Source organism: Rhinoderma darwinii, chromosome 3 (assembly GCF_050947455.1).
Source record: "Rhinoderma darwinii isolate aRhiDar2 chromosome 3, aRhiDar2.hap1, whole genome shotgun sequence".
NCBI classification, from domain to species: domain Eukaryota; kingdom Metazoa; phylum Chordata; class Amphibia; order Anura; family Rhinodermatidae; genus Rhinoderma; species Rhinoderma darwinii.
The window spans coordinates 87,377,284-87,403,205 of NC_134689.1; the positions used below are offsets into that span (position 1 = coordinate 87,377,284).

The window sequence follows — 25,922 nt, forward strand, 5'->3', positions numbered from 1 at the left end:
GGTGAAATTCACAAATTTCATTTTTTTTGCCGAAATTCATTTGTAATAAAAAAAAATCTGTAACACAGAAGGTTTTACCAGAGAAACGCAACTCAATATTTATTGCCCAGATTCTGCAGATTTTAGAAATATCCCACATGTGGCCCTAGTGTCCTAATGGACTGAAACACCGGCCTCAGAAGCAAAGGAGCACCTAGTGGATTTTGGGGCCTCCTTTTTTTAGGCACCATGTCAGGTTTGAGGAGGTCTTGTGGTACCTAAACAGTCGAAACCCCCCCCCCCCCCAAAGTGACCCCATTTTGGAAACTACACCCCTCAAGGCATTTTTGTAGGGGTATAGTGAGCATATTGACCCCACAGTTTTTTTGCAGAATTTAGTGGAATTAGTCTGTGAAGATGAAAATCACCTATTTTTCTGTGGAAACATAGATTTTTTTCATTTTTACAAGGAATAAAGGAGAAAAAGCACCCCAACATTTGTAAAGCAATTTCTCCCGATTACGGCAATACCCAATATGTGGTCATAAACGGATGTTTGGACCCACAGCAAGGCTCAGAAGGGAGGGAGCGCCTTTTGGACTTTGGAGCGCAGATTTTGCTGGATTGGTTTTCAGTGCCATGTCGGGTTTGCAACGCCCCGGAGGGACCAAAATAGTGGAAACCCCCCAAAAGTGACCCCATTTTGGAATCTACACCCCTCAAGGAATTTTTCTAGGGGTATAGTGAGCATTTCGGCCCCTCAGGATCTTTTTTAGAGCTAAGGTGACCAAAAAAAAAACGATTTTGGCACTTTAAATTCTTTATTTATTACAGCGTTCACCGTGCGCAATAAATTACGTTTTAATTTATTCTGCCGGTCGGTACGATTACGCAGATACCATATGTGTATAGTTTTTTTTTAAAGTTTTGCAGCGTTTGCACAATAAAATTACGTTTCTATAAAATGTATTTTCTGGGACACGCTATTCTGAGCCGTAACTTTTTTTTTTTTTCGTCAAAAAAGCTGTGGGAGGTCTTGTTTTTTGCGGGACGGGTTGTAGTTTTTATTGGTACCATTTTGGGGTAAATGCGACTTTTTGATCACTTTTTATTCTATATCTTGGGAGGGGTGGTGACCAAAAAATAGCGATGCTGACAGTTTTCCGTTTATTTTGTTTGCGGCGTTCACCGTGCGGAAAAATTAACATTATAGTTTCATAGATTGGGTCGTTACGAACGCGGCGATACCAAATATGTGTACTTTTTTTTAACGTTTTCATTTTTTCCCTATAATAAATGACTTATTATAGGAAAACAAAACTTTTATTTTTACACTTCTATAAAACATTTTTATTAACTTTTTTTTACTTTTTACACTTCATATTTTTGACCTGCAGCTCTGATCGCTGCTAGAATACATTACACTACCTAGGTAGTGTAACGTATTCCAACTGTCAATTTGACGTCACAGTCACTCTGACAGTTGGTCTACGAGGATCAGCAGAGGCTGATCCTCATAGGCTGACATACATGGCAGACTTGGGGGCCGTTGTCTGGCCCCCGGGTGCCATCACACGCATCAGAAGCCCCCACGATTGCATGGGGGCTGCTGATGCGCTACAAACCCGCTACATGCGGAGATCGCAATCGAGCCCCGCATGTAACGGGTTAATTGCCGAAATCAGCGGCGATGAGCCGCTGATCGGCAACACTGGAGAGTGTCAGCTGTCGGGGACAGCTGATCTCCAAGTTCCCGATGCACACTGTCGCCGACACTGTGCATCGGGAACGACACAGTGACTTCCTGTCACTCTGACAGGAAGCCTATCAGGACCAGCCGAAGGTTGGTCCTGATGGGCTTCCGTCCATGGCAGACCCGGAAGCCATTGTTTGGCTTCCGTTTGCCATACTAACCGCGATTTCGGACGGGGGTCTGCCGATATGTTAGAAACCCCTAAAATTCGGCGATTGCACCCGATCGCCGAATTTAAGGGGTTAATGCGCCGAAATCAGCGGCAAAGGACCGCTGGCCGGCAAGAGGGGAGTGTCAGCTGTCGGCGACAGTTGACCTCCCGGTTCCCGGTGCACACTGTCGCCGACAGTGTGCACCGGGATTAACTCAGTAACTGTACGTCCTCGTGCGGGAAGTAACCTCCCGCGAGGACGGACAGTTATGTCCTGGTGCGGATAGGGGTTAAAACTGCTATAGCTTGTTGGATTTAAGCTGCAGCACAAAGGAGTATAGCAAAGTTGCCCACAGTCCCAACTGCCATATTCAATTGCATCTGTGTCCTCAGGTCGCAGATACAATTGAGTACTATGGCAGAGCAGGAAACCATCCGCTCCCTGCTCTTCTATTCCCAAGCGTTGCCGACATTATGGCCAGGGATTCTGCTCAGAGGGAGCCCCTGAAATCCCTGTCCATATATGGACAGTGACTCCTCCTGGAGCAGAATCACGAGCCAGAGCAGCCCTCCCCCACTCCTAGAGAGTGCCCCAATGGTGCCATCTACAAGGGGATGTGTATGGCACCATCCACAGAGGGGGTTGCGCGTGTGGCACCATCCACAGAGGGGGTTGCGCGTGTGGCACCATCCACAGAGGGGGTTGCGCGTGTGGCACCATCCACAGAGGGGGTTGCGCGTGTATGGCACCATCCACAGAGGGGGTTGCGCGTGTATGGCACCATCCACAGAGGAGGATGCGCGTGTATGGCACCATCCACAGAGGAGGATGCGCGTGTATGGCACCATCCACAGAGGAGGATGCGCGTGTATGGCACCATCCACAGAGGAGGATGCGCGTGTATGGCACCATCCACAGAGGAGGATGCGCGTGTATGGCACCATCCACAGAGGAGGATGCGCGTGTATGGCACCATCCACAGAGGAGGATGCGCGTGTATGGCACCATCCACAGAGGAGGATGCGCGTGTATGGCACCATCCACAGAGGAGGATGCGCGTGTATGGCACCATCCACAGAGGAGGATGCGCGTGTATGGCACCATCCACAGAGGAGGATGCGCGTGTATGGCACCATCCACAGAGGAGGATGCGCGTGTATGGCACCATCTACTGAGGGCACTATCTATATGGAGTGGTGTGTGTGGCACCATCTACAGAGGGCACTGTGGCACTATCTGCAAGGATGGGTGTGTGTGGCACCATCTATATGGGGCATTGTGGCAATATCTACCTTCTCAATGAATTAGATCATCATCAAAAAGCGAATTGATTTCAGTAATTCAATTCAAAAAGTAAAACTCATTCTATAGATTCATTACACACAGAGAGATTTCCAGCATTTTTTTATTTTAATGTTGATGATTATGGCTAACCGTTAATGAAAACCCAAAATTTTGTATGCCAGAAAATTTGAATATTATATAAGCACAATTTCAAAAATTATTTTTAATACGGAAATGTTGGCCTACTGTGTTATATCAAGTCCAGAGTCAGCGCAAACGTCTACCAGGAAATTTTAGAGCACTTGCTTCATGGGGATGCTAAATTTCATTTTCCAGCAGGACTTGGCACGTGCCCACATTGGTTATTAAACCAGGTATTGGTACTTTTGGCACAGTATCACTGTGCTTGATTGGCTAGAAAACTCGTCTGACCTAAACCTCATAGAGAATCTATAGGGTATTGTCAAGAGGAAGATGAGACACCAAACCCAACAATGCAGACGAGCTGAAGGCCGCTATCAAAGCAACCTGGGCTTCCATAACACCTCAGCAATGCCACAGGCTGATCGCCTCCATGCCACGCCGCGTTTATGCAGTAATTCATGCAAAAGGAGTCCCGACCAAGTATTGACTGCATATACTGTACATACTTTTCAGTAGGCCAAAATTTCGGTAATAAAAATCATTTTTGAAATTGGGCTTATTTAATATTCTAATTTTCTGAGACACAAATTTTGGGTTTTCTTTAACGGTTACCGTAATCAACATTAAAAGAAAAAAATGCTGGAAATAGATCACTCTGTGTGTAATGAATCTATATAATATACGAGTTTCACTTTTTGAATTTAATTACTGAAATAAATAAACTTTTTGATGATATCCTAATTCATTGAGAAGGACTAGTATAACCTAGCCCTAGTGATAAAGTGAGACATCACCTGCCTGTAAACAACCGGATAACCAGAGGGAGATACTGGCCACCATAGTAGTTGTCAGCCAAACCAGTACAGAACTTGTTTATTTGTACGTATGCAGAAATTCTGGGAAGTCATGCCCATTAGTCACAGCCACCAAAGGAGCCACACCCTGAGCGTTCCTGGAATTTATTTTTTAAATGTAGCCAACTATGGTATAGTAGAGGAGGTCATTGCTAGGCTCCATTGCACTTTTTGGTTATTGTACACCTATCTATGGGGGGGGGGATCACTTGTTAAGACAGGGACAGTCCTGTGGATCCTTAGCTTCATAGCTGCTGTTATATGTCTGAAAATATATCTTACCCTAACACCATGCTGAGCTCCTTCACATGAACTCTGGTCTGTCCTTTTAGATATTCAGAAAGCATTCTGCTCTTGAAGTAGAGCTCTTGCAGTCGGTCTTCCAGATGCATGATGCTCTAACGGATAGGAAAAGTAATTGTAAATTATTAAAATATTTGTTACAATAGCAGAGGAACAAATTTGTGAAAATACAAATTATGAAAAAAACAAAAAGAAAAACAGCACTATAACAAACCACTGACTATCTCACACATCCATTATTCCTCCTAATGATTTCTTTATTGCTCGTTGGACTATTTTATGGGTCTTATCGTTGAGGTTCCAGGGGTCAGCGGTGGGCCCACTTTTGTTTTCTATTGTGCCAACACATGTTCTCTTGGTAAACATACCGTCATTCCAAAGTTGAGCTCCTACAGTTTCCTTTGTCCCTTATCATGGCCAAAGCCCTTTTGTTGTGTTTCAATGTGCAATCCTTCCCATAGTCCCTGTCATCTTCCTTGGAATCATGTTGGTCGCTTTCTTGCAGATTTTTTTTTTAAACTCATTATTACGTTGATCTTTCTACCTAATGGTCACACCAGTGCTTCTCCACGGTACCGTGGCTTTCAGCATTAAAATCCTCATTTGTAAACTCCTGGGACTGCAGCCTTATTTCTAGCTTTTTCAAAAAACACCAGTGATACGAAGGTAAAAAAAAATATATATAATGAACGGTCGTATATTGTAGTTTATGTATTGCATTGCTTGATGAAAACAAAGTATTCACTTCCATCCCAGAGATGCTGTTTAAAGGGAGGACTTTTGGCGCATCTAAGAATAATCAAAATTGGTTATATTGATTTACTCCGTAAGTCTGGTTTATAGTCGTGGTTTCCATATTTTGCCCTGATGAGGCCTTTATAGGAATTAAAACGGCTATGCACAAGTTGGTATTAACTCTATCTGTGCCATATACATATTATCTGTTGCGGACAAGGACAAAGGGGAATAAACAACATGTGGGATTTGTGATGGAAATGATGATATGCATTCTTGCATTATTTTAAGAAGTCGGCACTTTTCTTCAACAGAAGCTCCACTATACGATTACTCCCCTTCCCAAATAGGAAAAAAAAAAGCTAGCAGTAACTTTACTTACGAAGTTTGCGGACAAGTTGTGTTTATAAAGCTGGAGAGTGGAATGAAGTAGGTTGGAGATCAGGCTGGATACCAGCACCTCCTTGCCTAACTTGTTATCAGTCGTCCTCCTCTGACTACTGGCCACTTGTACCGACCATTTATCCACGTCTGCAATAATGCAGACAGCCTCTGCAATAGGTTCATCCAAAACCGGATGCTACGGAAGAAAATCAGACAACGGAATTAACTGGCGAGCTAGTGACAGCGATCATTTATCAGTCTCCAAGACTCCCAAGAATAACTGGTTCAGAGACTATTTTGCCTGTTGGATCCGTACATACCTGTACAGCGTGGGACAAGTCTGACATCAGGCACTGCCTTAACTTCTCCTCACTACCTATTCCTTGCAGGACAAAGTCTGGTACATAGGATGAGCAATAGCCAGCTAACAAAGATCTGCCAAAGTTAGCAATGTTGGGCTTTACAGAGTTCACTTCCACCAGTTTTGATCTGAAAAATGTTCATAAAAGAAGATGGAAGAAAAATATATACATGAGCTTAGTACTAGAAAGAATGCAGTAACTTTTTCAGAAATTATGTAAATGGCAAACATGGATTATATCATCTCCAAGGTAGGCCATACCTGGCTGGCAGGAAACCACTAGAAAATCGTACCGGACAACTAGGTCTTGCTTAAATACGCACAGGAGGGAACATATCAAGAAGTTTACGGCAGTTTTCTGCGCTACAATTTGCAATTTTTTTACTTTTCGATCAACTTTTCGAAAAGTGGCGAGGACCTAGTCAAAGGGTACGGGACCTCTGACGGAACAACAAATTTATTATAATTTATGCCACAAAACTTGCTGTCAATTATAGAAGAAATGTACGGCAGCTCCTATTACCTTGAATGAGCTGCGGCATGAAGAGGGAGCCGGAGGGGATCCGGTGGGGAGAAGAAGAGCGGTGAGGTAGGCCTTTTTTTTTATTTTTATGGATGGGGGAATGGATGGATGAGACGCAGTAGTTACACCACAATTGTAGTGCAGAACCAGCGGAAAAATGTGACATTTATTAAGAGGCTTTTGTCTCTTAATGTGTCGCATCCTACTGCAGCAAATAGGTTATTAAGACTGGCTTATGAAATGCCAGTCTTAATAAATCTGCCCCACAGAATCACACGGTGTACCAAATTAGGACTACCCACAGTGCGTGCACATTGTCAATTGGCAGTACTTGGTAGGCACTGTGTAATATGCTATGTGCAGTAGCTTCCAGACCGCCAGTAAAGGATGTATGGTGGGGGCATTGCCTGGGCTTTAATATGCAGCAGAGGCTATTTTGTTATTGCAGCTGTGCTGCTGTGTGTCTAGCACCATCCCGAAACAGAGATTACAGTGGGGAGGAGTAAGGGAAAGCATCTACTGAGGAATAGAGGAGCAGAGAAGTGGGCCAGAAAATATATGGTAATTGATGGGAGGCGGAGAACTGCTCGGGACAGTGCCTTAAAGGGGTTTTCGGGGTTTTATGTAGATAAGACTAAATTGCTATATAAATGAAAAGTTATACAACTTTCTAATATACTCTGTTTCAGTTCCTCACCATTTTCAAGATATTGAGTTTGCGGTCAGTGAGTGATAACATTTGTTTACGTTCAGAAACAGCATACATATCTAGCCCTGCTCTCAGCTGAGAAGTGGATACAATTGTATCTAGTCTAGACACTGCTCTATGAGGGTATGTTCACAGAGTTTTTTGCAGGCAGAAAATTCTGCCTGGAAAAATCAGTTTGGAATTTTGAGGCAGTTTTTCGCCCGCGGCCATTGAGTACCGCGGGCATAAAACGCGGTGAAATACGCTTTCTCTGCCTCCCATTGATGTCAATGGGAGGTCAGAGGCGTAAACGCCCGAAGATAGGGCATTTCCCTTATTTATCCCGCAAGCCGGGAAAAAACTTCTCCGCCTCCCATTGAAATCAATGGGAGGCATAATCGGCCATTTTTTGGCGCGTTTTCCGTGTCCAAAAACTCAGTGTGAACTGTCCCTTAAGGCCACAGAGAAGTGTCTATACTAGATACAATTATATCCACTTCTCAGCTGCGAGAGCAGGGCTAGATCTGTATGCTGCCTCTGAATGTAAACAAATGTTCTCATTCACTGACCGCAAACTAATATGGTGAGGAATTGAAAGAGTATATTAGAATGTTAGTTTATACAGTGATTAAGTTAGTTTTTTTTATTTTATTCTTTCAAACGTGCATCAATCGCTCTTCAACCAGGTTGTAGGGATCCAGCCATGCAATGTGTTATGGCTGGATCCTAAGTTTTGGTACTGGCTCCTAGATCTAAGATTTGACTGCCTATGAGAGCAGAGATTGAAAGTTGTTCTCGAACCATTCCACTATATCACCTTGCAATGTAATGGCAACCAGAGTTGATATGCAAGTAGCTTAGCAACAGAAGCCGCTTCTAAAAATGTATACCTACTTCCAAGTGTAACTAAACTTTAAAAAAAGCTTTGGACATGTCATAGTGACATTCAGAAGTTTTGATTGGTAAGGGTTTGAGCACCGGGACCCCCACCATCACTAAAACGAAGCAGCAGCAGAAGTGCTCGGGTGAGCGTGCGTCGCTTCAGTATGGATCGGCTTTCCTCGGAGTGTTGTGCAGGCTCAATAGAACAGTCTGAGTCCATACACCGCTCGCTCGGCTTAAATGCAGGGTCTACATTTACTTTCTCATTACACTGCGGTCTATTTAATCGTTTTTATCGGTGTCAGGTATTGGGTAACAAGATATACATCTGTGTGTAATAGACATCAATAACATGCAAATAACTCCTCACCCTGGAAACTGTATTTCCTCTTCTTCCATCCATTCTTCCTGTTCGGCCCCATAATAATGAATACTTGGTGTATGAGGCTCGTGGCATGTATCCTCACTTTCACTGTCGCCCAGGGCACTATCTGAGCTCTCATTCCTCGGAATATCCCAGTCAGAACCCACTGCAACTATACTTTCAGATTTTGCTTTATCCCCATGGGGGACAGAAACAGAGATTTTGTCTCTTTGGTCCTTCTCAGCGAAGCAGTTTTTGCATAAATTCGGAAGAACTGAATTTCTTACATCAGAAGATGAGTTATCTGTCTCACAAAGTTTGTTTGAGCATCCCAAGTCACTGTCATGGTCAGACTTTTTTGCACGTTGTTTTGGAATATCATCAATGATCTTCACCTCAATAGAACCATCTTCTGGAAAATATTCATCAAACATACTAATGTTTTCAGGATTAAAAGAATTCCAGTTTTGAATTTTGCTTGCCATCCGGGGAAGCTTCTCAGATAACCCACCAGTTTTTTGGTCCTCAGCGTTTGGTTTTGCCACTCTGAACTGGTGATCAGCAAGTGTCCTCTGTTCCTGCACTGGATTAAGCTGGTGCTTCTGCATCTGATCTGCTACATTTTGGATTTTTATCTCTATATCAGAGTCGGGTGACATAGAATCGCCAATCTGAAATTTTACCTTGTTCAAAAGATGACCAGAACCACACGGCATTGCTGCAGACTTGTCAGGAGGTTTCTTCTCTATACTAATTTCACTAGTTTTCATGACTTTGACAGTTAAGCTTTCATCCTGTCGTTTTTCATTTTCCAACCCCGGAACTTCTGGCTCAAGACTCCCCACTGCCAAGACACATTTCTCTAATGGAGCTGCCCCAATGTTAATGACAGTCTCTATCTTCGCATCCAAACAAGTTCTTGATTTATCCTTATAGACTGCAGAATAACAGTCTTCCTCTTGGCTGGATGATCGAGAAACTTGATGGCTCCCATCATTACTTGCCTCCATTGAATCTGAAAAGGAACTCTTGAGATTGTCTTCCAGAAGCAGGTCTTTGTTCTGTTGGTCAGTGAGGGGACACTGACAACACTGACACCTACTTCCAGAAGTTCGCATTTCTTCTGAATCACTGCTTATCAAACAGCCCTTATTCTTGTGCATTGTGATTAGCACATAGTCAGTCTCTTCTACCTCTCCTTTCTGCAGCATGGTAGTGATGACGGTACCGGGCATAACGATGGCTTCATCCTCCCCACTCTCCAAGAGGTGGGTCTCTTGAAGTTCAGAACACCTAATGAAGTAGGTAAGGAAATACAGCAACCTCTGCACAAGATCTTGCCTCTTCCCTACAACAACCGTTCGTGATGACCGCACAGGAGACCCAATAGCGCCATACAAGTCTCCTATACAAACAGACAAGAGAAGATTGTTCAGTAAAACTCTTACAATACCATGCTAATGGATAGTTTTCTTAACCTGTATCTGGACTCCTAAACATATATTATTTCCTTATTGTTCCACTGTGGTCATATACTTCTACCGTAACTTAATCTATGAGTTGTTTATATGGCTTACATTAAAAGAAAACAAGGCTCACAGGCTCATCCATTACAAACACACGATTATCACCCTTTTCTTGTCCCTACAACCCCTCTGCCCCACCCAAGTTTGTCCTTATCCTTCTATCATCAGGAGGAGTTTCCTACATAACTTGCTGACAATTGTACGTAATTCTTCTAAGATACAGTAAAACAAAAAGGGGCACCAATATTGAGTGGAGGCACTATTATGGACGGCGGCACAGTTACTGTGTGGAGGGCACTAAGATGGCATTAATGCTGGGTGGCACTTTAACGGTGTGCGCGGGAGCACTATTCCTGTGGGGGGGAACTAAGAAGACACCATTACTGTGTGGGGTCATGCAGGGGGGACCAGTACTTTGTGGGCACACAAGGGGCACTGCTACTGTGGCAGGCACAAAGGAGCCACTATTTTTTTGTGGGGCACTAAAACAGTGTTGTGGACTAAAGAGGGTAGCAGACTCTGCGGAAACAAGTGGTGACCGGAAGAAGTAGTCATCGGAGTCTGGGTCGAATGGAGAAGTTATCATCAAAGTCTGGGTCGGATAGAAAAGAGACGAAAAGTTAACGAGTCCAATCAAAGAAGAGGTTACCTGTGAGTCACGGAGTATGAAATTGTACTGCATTATGTATATATATGGTCCAGAGCATAATACACTACTCTGCAGAGTGCCAGTGTAAAACGTGTATGTGACCACTGTATGGTGAGATTATTGGTGCTTGTAGTAAATATATGTGGTCACGGTGTGGAAGTATTATTTGGTCCTTATTTATTGGTATTTGGTAACTGCATGACTGTATTATTCAGAGAAATACTATTATATATACATTAGTGTTTTGATGGGGCAAACTATTAGGGGGCAGGGCTGATGTATCTAGGAGTACAGGTTTTCCTACAAAGTAATTACCAGGGACAGTATTTTAAACATTTTTTTTATAGCCAAGCTGTATTCAATAAATTTTTGGGGGTAAGGGGGGGGGGGGTGGGAAGATATGCCTTACAGCTTGTGCCTCTGATCTTTTTAGATGCTACCAATGCCCCTGAGCAGAGTTCACGGTAATGTAAAAGCGTTCTGGGGCTTCTGTTTAGACTAGTGAGGGCTATCTGTACACTCAGCTTGCTATTAGGCCAGGTTCCCACATAGCGCAAACACTGCAGAATTTCCGCAACGGAATTCTGTGCGAAAATGCCGCAGCATTTACAGTAGCAGCAAAGTGGATGAGATTTAGTAAATCTCATACCCACGCTGCGGAAAAAAACCCCACAGCGTAAACGTTAATAAATTGACCTGCGGTGCAGAATTCAAATCCGCAGCATGTCAAGTTATGCTGCGTTCTAGTTGATTTTCCGTTGCTTGTTTTCCCCATTGAATTCAATGGGGATGCAAATCCTGCAACAGAAAGCCAAGTGTTGCGACTTGTGGCGTATTCGCAGCAAAAATCACAACTACGGAAAAAGAAAAAAAAACATACTTACCCATAAACCTGTGTTCTTCGACCAGTCCAGCCTGCACAGGAGGAACACATCTCCATTACAACGGCCTAGGTAAGTATGAGCGTTTTTTACCGCTGCCTTCCGCAGCGGAAAATCAGTCCCACAAAATGCACCAGAACGATGCGGTTTTTCGGACGGAATGTACTGTGAATTGCGGGTCGGAAAAGCTGCACAGTTTTTACGCAGTTTATCCGCCCCGTGGGAACCCGGCCTTAGGGTAACACTAACAGCCTGTGTCATAGTGACTCACATAATATATTAGCATACAGATTTATGCTAAAACATTATAAAAAAAAACAAAAAACTTCTCCTGCATAAGACAAAGCCTTATACAGCTACGTCAATGAAAAATAAAAAAAGTTATAACTGCTAAAAGGCGCAGAGGCAAAAATGAAAAAATGTAGTGAGTCATTAGGGCCCAAAAAGGCTCGATCATTTAGGGCATAAGAAGCCCTCTTAACGTATAAAAGCGAGCTTAAAAAAAAAAAAAAATCCTGGACATCCTGCAATCCTGGTAATACATTTAACAAAAACTTTTCTTCTTCATTCAGAAAAAGCACAGTAGGGGGCAGCAGAGCTCAAGAAACAATAAGTGCACCACACCCACAGACTTTTAAACATAGCTTAATCTTCTGCAAGCATAAAGGAAAAGAAAATACAAAAGTAGTAATGTTGGTAGTTGCTATATCATGTGTTATTAAATACTATGAACAATACAGTGTATGTTTATTGTGTATCTATATATTTAGATCTGAAGTCAGTGTTCCATGTAGCTTCAAGCACAGCATAAGGTCTAATTCGGACGAGCGTGTTCGGTCCGTGATATACGGTCTGTGTGTCGGCCGCATTTCCCGGACTGAACACACTGCAGGGCGCCGGGCTCCTAGCATCATAGTTATGTACGATGCTAGGTGTCCATGCCTCGCTGCAGGACAACTGTCCCGTACTGTAATCATGTTTTCAGTACAGGACAGTAGTTCCACGGAGAGGCAGGGACACCTAGCGTCCTAGATGACTATGATGCTAGGAGCTCGGCTCCCTGCACTGAGTTCGGTCCGGGAAATGCTGCCGACACACAGACCGTATATCACGGACCGAACACGCTCGTCTGAATTAGGCCTAAAAGTGCTTACACACGTAAGATGAAGTCAGCTGAACCGACGATCTATAGTTTATAGGGGTCTATCGACTCTCCCACGACGTCGGGGTAAAGAAGGACTGGTCATTATGGATTTTCTCCTCTCTCCATTGAAATAAATAATCGATTGGCTAGCAAATCAAAAGGAAAGATTTTCTTATCTCTATTCACAATGCAGCCGTCCCTTCTGCCAGTTTACCCACATAGTAATTATGTCCATGAAATCTGTGTGCCCACACAACAATTTCTATATACAGAGAAATACAAGCCTACACAATGGCGCCACATAGCAAATGTGCCCACACAGTAAGTGGCCATTTCAAGGAGTTATTCCTGCAATTTTTGCATCTGAAAGTGCCCGATTTTTCACCCAAAATTGACCTAAAGAGCAAGTAGATATCATGCAGGCAATGTGCAGAATGAAAGTGATGAGAAAAACTAATTTTGTATCCCCAATAATCGCAGGCAAATTTCTGAACTAATAATTAAATATTTTACCATAGAAAAATGCAGGTATAAAAAAATAAAAAACTACTAAAATTGTGTTCACACAGAGTTTTTAGACGTGTTCTTTGACACGTAAACTGCGTCAGAAAGCGTGCCAAAAAACGGCCAAAAATGCCTCCCATTGATTTCAATGGGAGGCGGAGGCGTTTTTTTCCCGCTCACGGGACAAAGAAGGAACATGCCCTATCTTCGGGCGTTTATGCCTTTGACATCAATGGGAGGCAGAGAAAGCATATTTCGCTGCGTTTTATGCCTGCGGCGCTCAACGGCCGCGGGCGAAAAACGCTGCAACTATCGGCGTATAAGCCGAGGAAAATCTGCCTCAAAACTCCAAACGGAATTTTAAGACGGATTTTCCTCCTACAAAAAACGGTGTGAACCCAGCCTAAACCGGTGTTTAGTAATGGAGTCTAAAAATCACTTACCCAGCTGTGCCCAAAGAGGGTTGTAGGGATGAGTCTTTGCCAACATGTCCACACTTTGTGATGAGTGTTTTTCAAGGAAGATTCTAATGGGGGGTTGTCCATTGGGCATCACAGTTGGGACCCATGCCAGGTGATTCGTGAGGACAGCAGTGAGAAGAGCAGGAAGGAACCTGAAATAAGAAAACACGTATGTTTAAAATCAGGTACCCAAAGATATAGTTTCATACTTCCTAAGGTTGAAAAATGTCCATCAAGTTCAACGTTTCTCAGATCAATCAGTTACACGTCTTTCATTACTAAATAATTTATAACCCACAATGCCATTTGTCAGTAAATAGTCATTTAGCCTTTTTTTTTTTTTTTAAATACGGACATAGTATCTGCCATCACTACCTCTTAGAGTAGATAAACTATGGAATGCCCTACCCAAACTGTAAAGAACCCTTTCCTACATTTGTGCCAATGCCAAAAAATAACATATCTGTTAAAAGGAAGGGAATTTACTATAGAAACCAAGGATCCCAATACCTACAGTGTACTCAGGCACTGCTAAAAATGCTTTGTTAGAGACGCCACAGTATTAACACTCTGCAAAACACTTTTCTTTACTCAGTGTTTTCATGTGTAAACTACCATAAAGTTGGCGATACATATTAGATGTATGTCAGCAAATCTGCCCGATCCTTTTGTTCGTAGGAAGACAAGCTGCAGTAAGGCCTCATTCACACTTCCATGTGCCATTGAACGGCCGCTAATGACGGTTCCGTGAACCACAGACCGTACACGGATGGCTTCCGTGTGCAGCCCGTTGTTTCATGGACCAAATCAATGCAAAGGCCGAGACTGCTGCGTCAAAATAAGGCAGGAGTAGGACCTGCACTACTTTTGAGCAACCCTACTTTTTGAGCATCTGTCGAGCACAGAGGGGGGAATTTGTAAACCTTTTTGGCATAGAAGTAGAAGAGTCGCAAAAGGGCCCAAAAGTTGCAATTTGTGTACCACTTTTGTGGAAAAGAGGGTGGGACTTTGCAAAAGGCGGCGGGGTCACATCAGCCGAACAAATTAATTGTCCCCTCAGCATGAAGCGGTTCATGCAGAAACGGATGTCGGGCAGAGTCAGTACATTGTATGTGACTCAACACTAATTACGTAGAAAGCTGCATCGCACCCTGACGACTTTCTAGGAGCTTTGTAGAAAAAGAGGAGCGATAAGGTGAGTATTTTTTATTAACTTAATTGTCAATAAGGGGGAATGGATGGCAGAAAGATGCAACATTAAGTGACGTTTGCCTCTTAATAAATCGGTCACATCTTACTCCTCCTTTCTATTCACCACTTAATGACGGATTTATCAATCACTCATATCTCGTGGGGACTGCCACTACACCCATGAAGAGAGAGGGAGAAACATTTTTTGGGATCTTATGAGGGCGTTGCTGCGTGGCGAGATTTTTAGAAATGAAGTCCAGAATATAATAAATATCGTTTATTTCAATGGGTGGCTACGTGTTTCAACGCTGAACAAGCGTCTTCCTCACCCATGAGACCAGCGGTTGGAGCATGGCTGTTATACATATCCTTGCTCCTGCTGAAACGGTCGTATATCGGAGAGAACTTCGAACCTGGCAGTTTAACCCCTTAGATGCCATGGTCAATAGACAGAGGGAGGTGGCTCCCTCAGTCAGCCCATCGGTGCCCCACTTCACGCCGATGGGTTGCTATGGCAGCCAGGGCCGAAGAAAGGGTCCCCAGGTCGGCCATAAGTAATTGCCTATTAGGCCATGCCAGAGGTATTCCGAAGCATTACTGTCTTTCAGTGTATCACGAAGTATTCCAAAGCATTACAAGCGATCAAAGAACCCCCAAAAAGTATTTAAATGGAGTTTAATAAAAATGTAAAAGTACCCCTCCAAAATAAATTAAACACTTTTTTTTTCTTTTAATTAAAACTGATCAGATTTCTTTAAAAATGGGCCAGTATAAAGAAAAACCTACATATTAGGTAGAAACACAATTGTAACGACCCATAGAACAAACTTATCTTATTTGTTACGAACTGCAAGAAAAACCTGCAAAAAACAATTGCAGAATTGCGGTTTTGTTTTTTTTTTTTGCTTTCCCTTCATACCCCAGAATGGTACCAATAAAAACTACAACTCATCCCGCAAAAAACAAGCCCTCACACTGCTAAATTGATGGAAAACAAACAAAAAGTTATGAATCTCTGAATATAGCGACGCAAAAAACACTTTTTCCAAAAAAACATGTTATATTGTGCAAAAGTACTAAAACCTAAATAAAAAAAAACAACTATACATATTTGGTATCGCGACATTCATACCAACCTGTAGAATAGTTATTTTTACCGCATGGTAAGAAAATAAAAAAAATAAAAAATTAAGCAAACCAATGGCAGAATTCCTATTTTAGTTTTTTTACATTCCCTTACAAAAAAAAAACAAAAACAACAATTATGAAAGATATAATTTATTCAATATGTACCCAAAATTGTAACATTTAAAAATACAACTCATTCAGCATAAAACAAGCCCTCATACAGCTACAGACAGAAAAATAAAAAATAAAAGTTATGTCTCTTGGATTGTGAGGATGAAAAAATTATAGAAAACGGATTGGTCACGAATGCCTTGGCTCATAATTACGTACATCAACGGTGGAACGCACGAATGGTTATCTTTCAATCTCGTACGTGATTTTGATGGCACAGAAGCTGTGCCCACACTATCAACGCGGGAGCCCAGCTGTGAATGACACCGCAACGGCTGAGATGGCTAGTATTGGAGAAATCTCCAATCCCGGCCATTTAACCCCTTAAATGCCGTGGTCAATAGCGACCGCAGCATCTAAGTGTTTGAGCCCCCTCCCTCTATCAAACCTAAGGCCCCCAGGTCTGCCCTGCCTCTATGCCTATTAGACCGTGCCAGAGGCATGGCATAATAGATTGCCTGATACTTTTACACAGACAGGCAATATAAAGTCCTCCAGTGCGACTAAAAAATATTTCAACAGTTAAACAAAGTTATTAAAATATATATATAAAAAAAAAGTACAGTAAAGATGAAAATAAAACCACCTTTTTTCCATGAAAGTGGATTTATTAGAAGTGGAAAAAAACAAAAACATCTGATATCGTCACAATCGGAACGCCCCAACAATAAAAACCACACAAAAGCAATGGCGAAATAGCTTTTTTCCCCATTCTGCCCCCCAAAAAATGAGACTACAGAAGGTACTCCAAAACAGTATCCATAAATACTACGTCTCGTCCCGCAAAAAAACAAGCCCATATATTGCTACATCGACGGAAAAATAAAAAAAGTTACGGCTCTTGGAATGCAAAAAACAAATAATTTTTGTTGAAGTGTTTTAATTATGCAATAGTAGTAAAGCATAAAAAAACCTATACATATTTGGTATCGCCGCAATCGACCCATTAAATAAAGTTAACATGTCATTTACATCACATAATGAACGGTTTAAATTTGAAATGCAAACCATGCTGGAAAAGCAGGTAGACTTTGCCATTTCCTCCCCAATTTTTTTTTTATAAAAGTTAATCAATACAATATATGCATCCACAAATGGTGCAAATGAAAAATAGCACTTGTCCCGCAAAAGTCAAGCCCTTATATGGCTGTGTCAACATAAAAATAAATTTATGACACTTGGAAAGCTGGGAGGAAAAACGAAAAATAATTCTTGGTCATTAAGGCCAATATAGGCCTGGTCCTTAAGGGGTTAAGGTCCAAACAGGCCTGGTCGTTAAGGGGAATTTATTAAGACTGTCGTTTTTATATGCCAGTCTTAACCCACTAACTCCTTAACGCCGAAGGACGGATATATCCGTCCTCAGCAGCTGCTAGTTCGCGCAGGAGGACGGATATATCCGTCCTGTGATGGCGCGGGTACTGAGACTGTACCCACGCGATGAGCGGCAGGAGAACGGCTGTTATACTCAGCCTGGCTCCTGCTGCAACTGCCGGAATCGAAGCGCGCTTCGATTCCGGCAGTTTAACCCATTAAATGCCGCTGTCAATAGTGACAGCGGCATCTAATGTGTTTGACAGAGGGAGGGAGCGCCCTCTGTCACCCCATCGGCGCCCCCGCAAACAAATCGCGGGTCGCCGTCGGGTTTCCATGACAGCCGGGGGTCTAACAAAGACCCCCAGGTCTGCCTTCAGCATCTGCCTGTTAGGCGATGCCGGAGGCATGACCTAACAGATTGCCTGTCAGTTTTACACTGACAGGCAATAATGCTTTGGTATACTAAGTATACCAAAGCATTATATATGCGATCGGCACATCGCATAGTGAAGTCCCCTGATGGGACTTAAAAAAAATGTCAATCAGTTAAATAAAGTTTGTAGAAAAAAATAATAACAATTACAGTCAAAATCAAATAAAACGACTTTTTTTGCCCAAAAAGTGGTTTTATTCAGTAAGTGTCAAAACAAATCACACATACACATATATGGTATCCCCGTGATCGTAACAACTTGACCAATAAAATTAACACATTAATTAAACCGCCGGATGAACGGCGTCCAAAAAAACCGCAAAACTACGGCAAAATTCTCTTTTCTCCCATTCCCCCCATAAAAAATAAAATAAAAGTTAATCTATAAGTCCTATGTACTCCAAAATAGTACTAATGAAAACTACACCTTGTCCCGCAAAAATCAAGCCCACATACGGGCACATCGACGGAAAAATAAAAAAATGACGGCTCTTGGAATGCGGCGATGCAAAAACAAGTAATTTTTTTCTAAAAGGGTTTTTATTGTGCAAACGTAGGAAAAACATAAAACCTATACATATTTGGTATCCCCGTAATAGTGCCGACCCATAGAATAAAGTGAACATGTTATTTACGCTGCATAGTACACGGCGTAAATTTATAACGTGAAAATTAATGCTGGAATAGCTGCTTATTTTCAATTCTCTCCTAAAATAAAGTTAATAAAAGTTAATCAATATATTGTAAGCATCTAAAAATGGTGCAATTACAAAATACAACTCGTCCCGCAAAAAACAAGCCCTTATACGGCTATGTCGACGGAATCAAAAAAAAGTTACGACTTGGAATGCGACTGTGAAAAAACAAAAAATAATCCTTGGTCATGAACGTGCAAAATGGCCCGGTCATTAAGGGGTTAATGCATTGACTGAACCATACTTGTCTGTTTACACTGAACTCATCTGTCTGGTCACAATGCTGGACTTTGGGATATGGTTTACTGTGGGGGATATTTGTGAAAATGTCACAACTGGAGACATTCCCAAACCTAAAAATAACTACTCGTGTTTGGACAGCAGTTTGCACTCCAACTTATTGGTAGATAGACAGTTTATCCTATTGTTTCTATTTTCCCAGACAATATGGATAGTGTGAATTCACACATGCAGTTTTTGGTGCAGATGTAATGCCGTTATCTACAGCTCTAAAATCTGCATGTAAGAACCTTTAATAAATTCCTTTTTTTAATACGGTTTTCTGTCATTTTCACAAAACACATAAATATAACAAACCCTATGGTGGGGGTAAAATGCAGTGTTTTTGAGTTAAATACAGAAGTGAATACAAGAGAGCTATTAGTCTTTCCTTTATACTTCTCTCGCTTTTTAATGCAATGCTATGTTTGGTTAAAAAGAAAAAAAGAAGTCTTCAAAAACTGCCGGTAAATCCAGGTTTAAAAAAAAAGGCCGTTCTAGGACCATTTCTTCGCTGCAAACTGCATTCATCAATTCTCAAAGACATAAGTTTCATCAGGAAATTGTAAGAACAGGATTTATAAAGGTTACAAAGTAACTTTTGGCCACTCCAAATATAATACAACATATCTGAATGTACCCTACAGCTTCAAAGCAGACCCAGTAGAGGAAAACCCACGTTAATATACAATGGATGGAAAATTGCTACAATAGGAAAAAAAACAAACATAAAACAGCAAAAAATATGTGCGGAGTGAATGAAATTCTATTCACTTACCAGTAACATCTGGGCACAAACACAGCCATGGTCTTCTTTTTCTTAACCTGGAAGCTTCCACACCCCAGGCCCCCATAGTCTGGTGATTGTTACTGCGGGCAGCCCCATGTTTTCTCTTCAGTGATGTGGTAGATGTTGGCGCTATGACACTAAGCAAGGCTATGCTCTTAATCACATATAAGTACCTTGACAGAAGCCTCCTAGACTGGAGCAGTCAGGCCTTTGCCAAAATTTCCATGTAATTCCCAAAGTTTGATGGAAAATCTCAATTTAATGGACATCACTAGAATAACACAGCCATAACATTAGGATTGGTGGGGTTCCAACCTCTGGGGCTGCCGATCACGAGGGCACAAGCGGTTTTCCAGGATTAGAAAAACATGTTTGCTTTCTTCCGAAAACACTGCCTTACTCTACCGGTCAATGAGTTGTGCCTAGTATTGCAGCTCAGCTTCACTAAAGCTGAAATACTAACTACAACTTGTGGACAGGTTTGGATGAAAGCAGACATGTTTTTCTAATTATGGACCACCCCTTAAAGTAAATGGGTCTGTGTTGTACTTCTCTGCGCAGTGGGTGGCAGGAAGCTTCGCTGTTGAGGGAAATACTGAGAAGTAGTTTATCAGAATTGGTGGGGGAGGGGTGGTCCGATCCACACGATCAACAAGGCACATGCCATCACTTAGTATTTTGGGAAAACCCTTTAATGGGTTCATGTGATCGAGATATCTAGATATTAAAACAAATTACATTTGTTTGATCAGTTACCATGCAGTCTAGTAAAAATAGGAAACATTACTGGTTTTTTGAGGTGTATTCCATCAGGAAGGCGAACTCCTTCATAAACCGCTGACACAGGTGATTCTTCTCCGGTGATCCAGACATCATAGTTAGCCAAACAGGTTCAGGTATCCGGGGCATTGTGTACAGGTTACAGATTGTTGTCCTGCGTATTAAAAGACAAACGTAACGTTATCCACAGTAGTAGCATACATGAGCCAAAATAGAGGAATTGTGGCACATTCATATCTAGTGATCGGAAAATCACTGATAAACAGACGGAATTAGAATCACTTAGCAATGTAACCAGAGACGCGGCGTACTCCCTTATACCGCAGTGAAATCTGTCCGATTATAACTATTTATTATTCCCAACACGAGAAGTAGGATTAAATAACGTACAGGATCTGAAAGAGCTGATACAAAGGATTTGTTCTAGACCTTCGTACAACCGCCACTTTCACGTACTTCCAGAACTTTCCTTTATATTTCAGATCCTTATTTCCTTAGCGGCAGATTTTATATACCTCACATACAAAAGGGGCGTCATGTAATATTTATAGGAAGAAATGTAAAGCACGGTTATAGGGCAAAACAACTGCACTTCAAGTCCATCTATCTAGAAGGTGTTAAAATGTTAGCCCAGAGCAGATAGACGGAGTCTTGTGATACATTATTTACTATTCTGGTAACCCTGGCTGAAGCTGCTGCCGATAGTGTTTCCTCCAAGACAGATCAGATTCTGTTGGCTGCCAGCGGACATGTGACTGCAATAAAGGGAACCCTCCAGTATTAAAGGCTTATGGAGAAAGGGCAGGGCACAGCGGCTACATGTACATATGCTCACACCCTGGATCATTTAACTCTTTAGACTACTCTAACCGTCACGAAAATGTATAAGATTATGATGAGAAAATTTTTACCATTTACACTAAGTTTTAATAAATTCACACTGCTTTTAGTACAAGACCCCCTCATGTTATTATATTCTTATTAATAATTGATTGTATGTGAGCCCCAGCTTTACCAGGCCTAGGTTTAAAGTTCACAGCAAGAGAAGTACAATTCGGGTTCCTTCTAATAAAAACAAACTTTCTTTTTATAACAGACATTAGGGACCTGTTCACAGAATGGGGTTTCGTTTGGGGTTTTCGTTCATCCATTTAGTCAGAGGAACAGATGAACGGAAAGCCGAATGGAAACCATAGCTTCCGTTTGCATTACCATTGATTTTGATGGTAATGCCACTGTTGCAGTTGGTTTTCATCCCGTAAAGTTGTTTTTTTTCACGGAAACAATAGCATATTCGACTACGCTATTGTTTCCGTAAAAAAAAACAAAAAAAAAACAAAAACTTTATGGAACGGAAAAAAACGGAAACGGTAATGCAAACGGAAGCTATAGTTTACATTTGGCTTTCCGTTCATTTATTCCTCTGACGGAATGGATGAACAGAAACCCCAAGCGGAACCAGACGATGATGTGAACAGGCCCGAACGCACAAATTATCAGATTAACAAATGAAGTGTCATATTAATAGTCAGGTGCTACTAAACAGCTGCCGTATTATAAAGTAATCTCATAGGTTTCAGCAAGCTTCCTGTTATTCATTTCACACTTGTACTACAACAGCTTCGTCCATACAATAATACACTGCTGCACTGACAAACACTATGAAACAAAGCTGGGCTTCCCAAATTAGGTTCCAGGGCACCCCAGAGACCCCAAGATGAAAATGAGTAATGGAGGATGAGGGGGAGGCACGGTGCTTGTGCCATCTATGCACACAGAAATGCCCAAGTCTCTACGGTGTAATTACATGTCACCAAAAGTTGTGACAGATGTTAAATCGGTTGTCCAGGTTTAGAAAAACATGGCTGCTTTCTTCCGTCCACAGGTTGTGTGTGGTATTGTAATGCAGCCCCATTCACTTCAGTGGATCTGAGCTGCAATGACTGAAACAAACCATTAGTGGAGCTGTTTCTAGAAGCAGATAAGTTTTTTCTAAACTTGTACAGCCCCTTCAATATTACAATTCTTAGCAGAGCGGGTAACAGGTTGTAGACCAAGCAACAGCACAGCCACATTATGCACCCTGTATTTTACCAAGCTGTTTTTATAACAAACTGTGGGCAGTGTGCGTCATCAGTTCAATTAACCTACTGCCCCCTCCACCGGTTTTGTTTTTTACTTGGATGGCGGTGGGAACCCATCAGCAAGACAGGAAGAAGTATATGTTCTAGACTTCGAACCCAGGATAATATGGTTAATCTGTTAATAAAATAACTAGTACCTATATTTTATTACTTGTTAGAAGAACTTCCTATTACTTAAGTGGAGTCTCTGAGTTGGAATTAATGGTTCTGTACCTATTAGGCTGTATCTATGCTATACCCCAGCAGTTCTGGAAGCATGATTGGCCATCCATAGCATAAAGGCCAATTCGCATGTCTCCGCCCACTATCGCATAGTGAAGATTAATTTTCTTATTGTGTTGATATGAGCTGAAAAGGAGCATGAACACTTTTTTTTTTTTTTTTTTAGGAAGGCCTTGCGGTGTTCCAAAATGCTTTCAGGGGGCTATTCGGTTCCTTTTAGTCTCTAACCTTGTTTCATACGTAAAGGGTAACTAAACTTTCAAAAAACTTCTGGATATGTAATAGCGACATGTCAGAAGTTTTTAATCGGTTTGGGTCCGAGCACGGAGATCCCCACCGATCGTTAATGCAAAGCGGCAGAAGCGCCCGGGCGAGTGCTGAGCCACTTAGTTTCTGATAGACTCTTCTCGGAAAGCCGATGTAACGGTGTACGGGCCCATAGACTTTCTATTGAATCTGTCGAGAAAAGGCGATCAGAAACTAACTGATTGTTTTAGCAATCGGTGGGGGTTTCAATGCCCAGACGCCCACTGATCAGAACGTCTGACAGATCACTATGACATGAAGTTTTGTAAAAGTTTAGTTACCCTTTAAGTTGAGTCCCAAAGGTTACATTTCCTAGGTCATTGGTACCGTTTATATTTTACATGCCCGTAGGTACCATACTTTGTAGACTGTTTTAAGTAAATTCATAAATTAAAACAAAATTGCACTCTTCTAGTACAGCTTATACCACTAATTTTGCTCAGTAAGTTTTGTAGCGTTTTTAGGATTCCACATGCTAAAATAGATTAACCACTACAATGTAGAAATGGAGCTTGCTAAATGTATAGTTGGGACTTCAGGTCAACGTGCCAGTGGTCTCTGAAATCTGTGATCCTGAATATCATTCTTATTAAATTCTATATTACAAGTATGACCTCTTACAAGAAGATCTATTCTGCCAGTCTTTCTGCATAAATCCAAGAAACAAAGCATCTCAGAATGCTATGACAATGAACAGTAATGTTCTGCTGTCCCGAAGAGTCATGGAGGGCATCTGAGGTTATTGGCTGCTTCAGGCCTCCTAGTTTTTTCTTGGTCGTTAAAGCCATCTGTCTGCATTCATACACCTCGTGAGCGGCCGATAAACAACACATGGCATGATCACTGCCGAAGTGAGTATGAACCTGAATCCTAGGCTTGTACCTATCTCCGCTTTTGGGAATTTTTGTAGTGTAGGTCAGTGGCCAAGTGCACTTGACCTTAATGAATAGAGCCAGCCAAAAATCAGATTGCATGAGATTATGCTTTTATCATTATTCATACACGAAACTTGTTTAAATTTAGAGATAGATTATGGGAAACAAGACTCCAACTTCAGTACTTGCCAACACATCCAGCAGTAAGCTTAGGACGTGGAATGTGAACACCTGCTATGGGTTTTGTATGGGCAAACATGGGGCTGCGATTCTCAAAGGCAATTATTTTACCAAATTAACTACTGTACTGCAGACAAAATAAAAAGTCACATTCCAATGACAAAATAGATAAATTTTCCCATGTGTCTTGTTTAGGAATATGGCCCATACTACCCAGCATATTTCAACTGGCATACCTTAGAGCAGTATGAAAATCTGAATAATTCTCCTAAAATGTAACCTTAAGCTTCCTTACAGCTGCAAACACACGAAGGGTCAGTTCACACTGAATTTTTGGCGCCGGTTTTGACGTGGAAACCGCATCGGAATCAGCGCCAAAAACCGCCAAAATCGCCCCCCCCCCATTAATTTCAATGGAAGGAAGAGGCGTTTTGTTCCCCCGGACGGCTTTTGGCCAAATCGCGGGGGAAAAAAAAGTGCCATGTCCTTACTTGCCGTGTTTTTTTGCACATGGAAAAATACGTGCAGGAATTCTGAGGCAGATTTTTTTCGGTCTGCAAAACACTCAGTGTAAACAGGGCCTAACGCCACTTTCACACAGCAGTATTTTAGTCAGGATTTTGCATCAGTATTTGAAAGACAAAACAAGGAGTGGGTTCAAAACACGGAAAAGGTGCAAATCTTTCCATTATAGTTTCTCTGTGTAGTTTCCATTACTGATGCAAAATACTGACTAAATAATGCCGAAAAACTGCCTAATTTGAGTAAAGGACCTTCCATCTTTTCCTACATAGCCGTAATGATGAATTGTTTAAACTCTACTGGAACAAGTATGGCTGTCAATCATCCAAATAAATGGACAGCTTACAGAACATTGAGTAATGGAGAGCCTTAAAAAGAGGTATCTAAGGCCTAATGCACACGACCGTGAAGTATTTACGGTAAGTAAATACTGCACGGACGGGCCGCTGAGTGTAATCCGCATTTGCTCAGTAATACATATAGGAGCATGGTCTGTACATGCAAAAAAATAAAACATGTCCTATTTGTAGCGCCTCATTTCTGCGGCCCGGACACATCCGTAAATATACAAAAAGGTGTCTGTGGCCAATAGAAATGAATGTCAGTATTCTATCCACAATTATGGATCCGTGATTTAGGATAACAAATTCCAGTTGTGTGCACGAGGCCTTACTGTGATAAGGGGAGAGGTAAAGAGGTTGTACTTTTTTAATGTTTTTATTGCACATAAGTAGTTTAACCCCTTAATGACCGCCGATACGTCTTTTTACGGCGGTCATTAGTGGGCTTTATTCTAGAGCGCCGCCAAACTACGTCGCTGCTGTAGAAGTAAACAGAGCAGGGAGCCGTGAAATCTCCCTGCTCTCAGCTGCCAGAAGCAGCTGAGGGCTGGGGGCGTCCCTGCTCTGCCGGGTGAGATCGATATTAGTATCGATCTCACCTGTTTAACCCTTCAGATGCGGTGCACAATAGCGAGCACCGCATCTGAATGGTTTTGGAGAGAGGGAGGGCGCTCCCTCTCATCTCACTGACACCCGGCGATAAAATCGCCGAGTGTCTGTGTCTTCTATGGCAGCCGGGGGTCTAATAAAGACCCCCAGGTCTGCCTGCAGCGAATGCCTGCTAGATCATGCCGCAGGCATGACCTAGCAGATGCCTGTCCGTTTTAAACGGACAGGCAGTAATACACTGCAATACAAAAGTATTGCAGTGTATTATAATAGCGATCGGAGGATAGTGAAGTCCCCTAGTGGGACTAGTAAAAAAGTAAAAAAGTTTAATAAAAAGTTAATTTAAAAAGAAGTGAAAAAAAAAATAA

General features: G+C 42.0%; 2 protein-coding genes across 4 annotated transcripts in view; both read right to left on the reverse strand.

Annotated features, from left to right (window-relative positions):
• LOC142750375 (uncharacterized) overlaps window positions 1-25,922 on the reverse strand; it is a 468,269-nt gene that overhangs the window by 119,079 nt on the left and 323,268 nt on the right. The gene's annotated exons all lie outside the window — the stretch shown is intronic.
• The window catches only part of FNIP1 (folliculin interacting protein 1), a 140,256-nt gene that overhangs the window by 5,555 nt on the left and 108,779 nt on the right, over window positions 1-25,922 (reverse strand). For all 3 annotated transcript variants that reach the window (XM_075856440.1, XM_075856438.1, XM_075856439.1), the window contains 6 exons: window positions 20,363-20,509; window positions 13,554-13,723; window positions 8,413-9,811; window positions 5,909-6,077; window positions 5,587-5,784; window positions 4,449-4,564 (listed from right to left, as the gene is read on the reverse strand). In XM_075856440.1, coding sequence (XP_075712555.1) covers window positions 4,449-4,564; window positions 5,587-5,784; window positions 5,909-6,077; window positions 8,413-9,811; window positions 13,554-13,723; window positions 20,363-20,509 — 2,199 coding nt within the window. The remainder of the gene's footprint in view (window positions 1-4,448; window positions 4,565-5,586; window positions 5,785-5,908; window positions 6,078-8,412; window positions 9,812-13,553; window positions 13,724-20,362; window positions 20,510-25,922) is intronic.